Source organism: Colobus angolensis, unplaced genomic scaffold (genome assembly GCF_000951035.1).
Source record: "Colobus angolensis palliatus isolate OR3802 unplaced genomic scaffold, Cang.pa_1.0 Scaffold19, whole genome shotgun sequence".
NCBI classification, from domain to species: Eukaryota; Metazoa; Chordata; class Mammalia; order Primates; family Cercopithecidae; genus Colobus; species Colobus angolensis.
The window spans coordinates 11203525-11206881 of NW_012115043.1; the positions used below are offsets into that span (position 1 = coordinate 11203525).

General features: G+C 36.3%; 1 protein-coding gene across 1 annotated transcript in view; it reads left to right on the plus strand.

Annotated features, from left to right (window-relative positions):
• The window catches only part of ICE2 (interactor of little elongation complex ELL subunit 2), a 56853-nt gene that overhangs the window by 47951 nt on the left and 5545 nt on the right, over nucleotides 1-3357 (plus strand). The window contains 1 exon segment of the mRNA XM_011940475.1: nucleotides 2810-3068. Coding sequence (XP_011795865.1) covers nucleotides 2810-3068 — 259 coding nt within the window.

The following is a 3357-nucleotide window of genomic DNA, read 5'->3' on the forward strand; positions in this document are numbered from 1 at the left end:
ATTACAGGCTTGAGCCACCGCGCCTGGCCTGCCTCCCTTTCATAAGGTTCCTGGTGATTACTTTTGGCCTTCTCACATAATTTGGGATAATCCCCTCATCTCAAAATCCTTAATTTAATCACACCTGCAAAACCATTAAATGTAATACAGTCACAGGTTCTGGTGATTAGCATATGAACATCATGGTGGGGGACCATTATTCTGCCCACCATAGCTATATTATTTTTGCTTTCAAGATAAAAAAAAGAACATAGAGGCCGACCACGGTGGCTCACACCTGTAATCCCAGCACTTTGGGAGGCCGAGGCAGATGGATCACGAGGTCAGAAGATCAAGACTATCCTGGCCAACATGGTGAAACCCTGGCTCTACTAAAAATACAAAAAAAATTAGCTGGGTGTTGTGGCGTGCACCTGTAATCCCTGCTACTCAGGAGGCTGAGGCAGGAGAATCACTTGAACCCGGGAGGCAGGATTGCAGAGCTGAGATATGCCACTGCACTCCAGCCTGGGCGACAGAGTGAGACTCCCTCTCAAAAGAGAGAGAGACACAGAGAACATAGAGGTCCAAGAACATAGAGGTCCATGGCAAGTCTTACAATACGGATTTTCCCCCGGTGATATATCAAATTGTTTTGTTATATGAATGTTTGCATTCCTTCTCTTATGCCCTTACCAAAGGTTAAACTTGAAAACAACTTGAATCTGAACTTACAGTCAAAATCTCAAAGTTCTAGTTCTGAAGAATTGTATTATCCAACTTGATGTCAGTTTACTTATTTGTAAAATGATGGTGTCAAGTGCAGTAACTTCCTAGGTACTTTTCAGTTCTGATACTCTGTGATTATGTGACAGGATTTTTGTTTTATATGTTCTGTTCTTCATGTTACATAAAAAGCTTTTGCATGAAATTTGCCAGATGTTTTTTGAAATTTTATTATCAATATTTTATTTAGTTTGTGTATTAGCTTTATATTGTGGCTATAACAAATTACCACAAAATTAATGTTATAAAATAATACAAATTTATTATTTTGCAGTTCTGAAGTCAGAGGTCTAACAGGGTTCACTGAGTTAAAATCAGGGCATTGGCAAAGCTACATTCCTTTCTGTAGGCTCTGGGAAGGATCTGTTCTGTAGGCTCTGGGAAGGATCTGTTCTGTAGGCTCTGGGAAGGATCTGTTCTGTAGGCTCTGGGAAGGATCTGTTCCTTGCCTTTTGTAGCTTCTAGAGGCCACCTGCATCCCTTGCCTTGTAGCTCCCTGCCTCCATCTTCAAAGTTACAAAGCCACGTTAAGTCGCATCTCTCTGGACTTCTACAGTCACATCTCCCTCTGAGTCTCTTCTGCCTTCTTCTTCTATATTTAAGGGCTATTATGATTAGTAAAATTTGACCATTTTAAAATCAGTTGATTAGCAACCTTAATTCCCTTTGGCCATGTAACATATTCATAGGTTCCAGGTTTGGAACATAAACATTTTTAGGAGGCCATTATTCCACCTACCATAGTTTATATTCATCCATGTACATTAGACATGTATGGCACTTGTAAGATACTCCTTCCTAGAGTATCTCTCATTCTCCATGAATTAAATATTAATACAGTCTTCTGTAAACGAAAGCTTTCTTCATTTTTAGTGGAGGTAGTTAAGATATATGATTTTCATTGATTAAAGCTCAATCTGTGAAATGTTATTTATTCCTATCAAATAATTATTCATTTCTTTATATGGAAATATGAAAGTTATTGGGAAAAAAATTTCCAGAGGATAACAGCAATTGTCAACACCTATTTTCAGTTTAAAAATTGATGAAAATGTAACTTACTAGGTTTGTAGGCAAATATTTATAGCTAAAGTATGATAAATCTTTCTTTTTTAATAATATATTGTGGTAAAGAACAGATGTTCTCCTTAACATCTTTGATCCAGAGGACTGTGTAATCTCAAGAAAGCACAATGTATTTATTCATATCCCTTTAGTTCTTTATGATGATACACTGAATTATTTAAAGCTTTCGAAGGAGAAAGGAAAAATGTGGTTTTGATGTTCAACATAGCTGGTTATTGCTACAGTAGAGGATCGTGATTAAGGGTGTGGCCTGTGGAGTTCAAATGCCTGGGTTTATATCTAAGCCTACACTCAGAACTTTGGACAAATTGCTTAGCATCTCTAATTTGTTTATTTATCACCCTAAATTAATATGCCTTGTGGAAGATCTAATGAGAAAATAGATGTGAAGCTATAATACAGTAGTTAGCTCATAATAAACATTTAATACCTGCTAGCTGCTGTTGTCTCTGTTATCCTCATAGCACCTCATGTTGTATTGTGATTGTTCCATTGACTGTTTCTTCCACTTTATTTTAAACTACTCAATGTAGCAAACATGTCATCTTCACTTTTGTATCTAGTCATCTGTCTATTATTAGGTACAATATAGTTGCAGTGTTAAATGAGTGAAAATGCTGTAGGAATGCTTTTCAGTATAGATACCTATAAATGTCTAATCTATGGACTAGAGAATTAGGCACACTCTTTGTTTCCCATTAAATGAAAAGTTACAAATTGCTATAAAAGCAAAAAGAAAATGATCAACTGTTCTGAACTTTGGAGTAAGAATTAAAATTAGTTGCCTAAGAAGCATAAAAATAGTTTTAAAGATTTCTTAAATCTTACTTTATCATAAGTTTTAGAGGTGATGTGACCTTCTCATAATTTTCAGTTTTTCTAATAGATTATGATTAAGAAAGTGCTGTTGAAATTGACACAGTGAGCCAGTGGGTTGAGTTTCATTGTGTGGATTTAGCTTGCAGGAGGGTTCCTACTTGTTATCTCATGCAGCAGAAGATTCTTCACTCCTGATCTATAAGGCCTCTGATGGAAAAGTTACTAGGACAGCATACAATTTGTATAAAACACATTGCGGCCTTCCTGGTGTACCTTCCAGTCTCTCAGTTCCCTGGGTCCCATTAGATCCCAGCCTGTTATTACCATATCATATCCATCATGGAAGAATACCTTGTACTTTTCCACCTAAATCACTGGATACCACAGCACAACAAAAGGTAAGATATTTTTTAAAGTTAAAGGTTCATTAGGTTGTTTATTATTTGTCTATTTCACAGACTTTACCATATTTCAACCTGATGTTCTCATTGTCATATTAATCACAGCACCATTCTAAAAACTATATCCATAGGAAGGATAAAGTTGTATGCCATAGTGAGTCCAGTCTACATGGTAGTGGAACTTTCTATTTTTGCAAGATTTATGAGTCAACTAAAGAAAACTCCAACCCGGGCGACAGAGCGAGACTCTGTCTCAAAAAAAAAAAGAAAACTCAAAAAAAAAAAA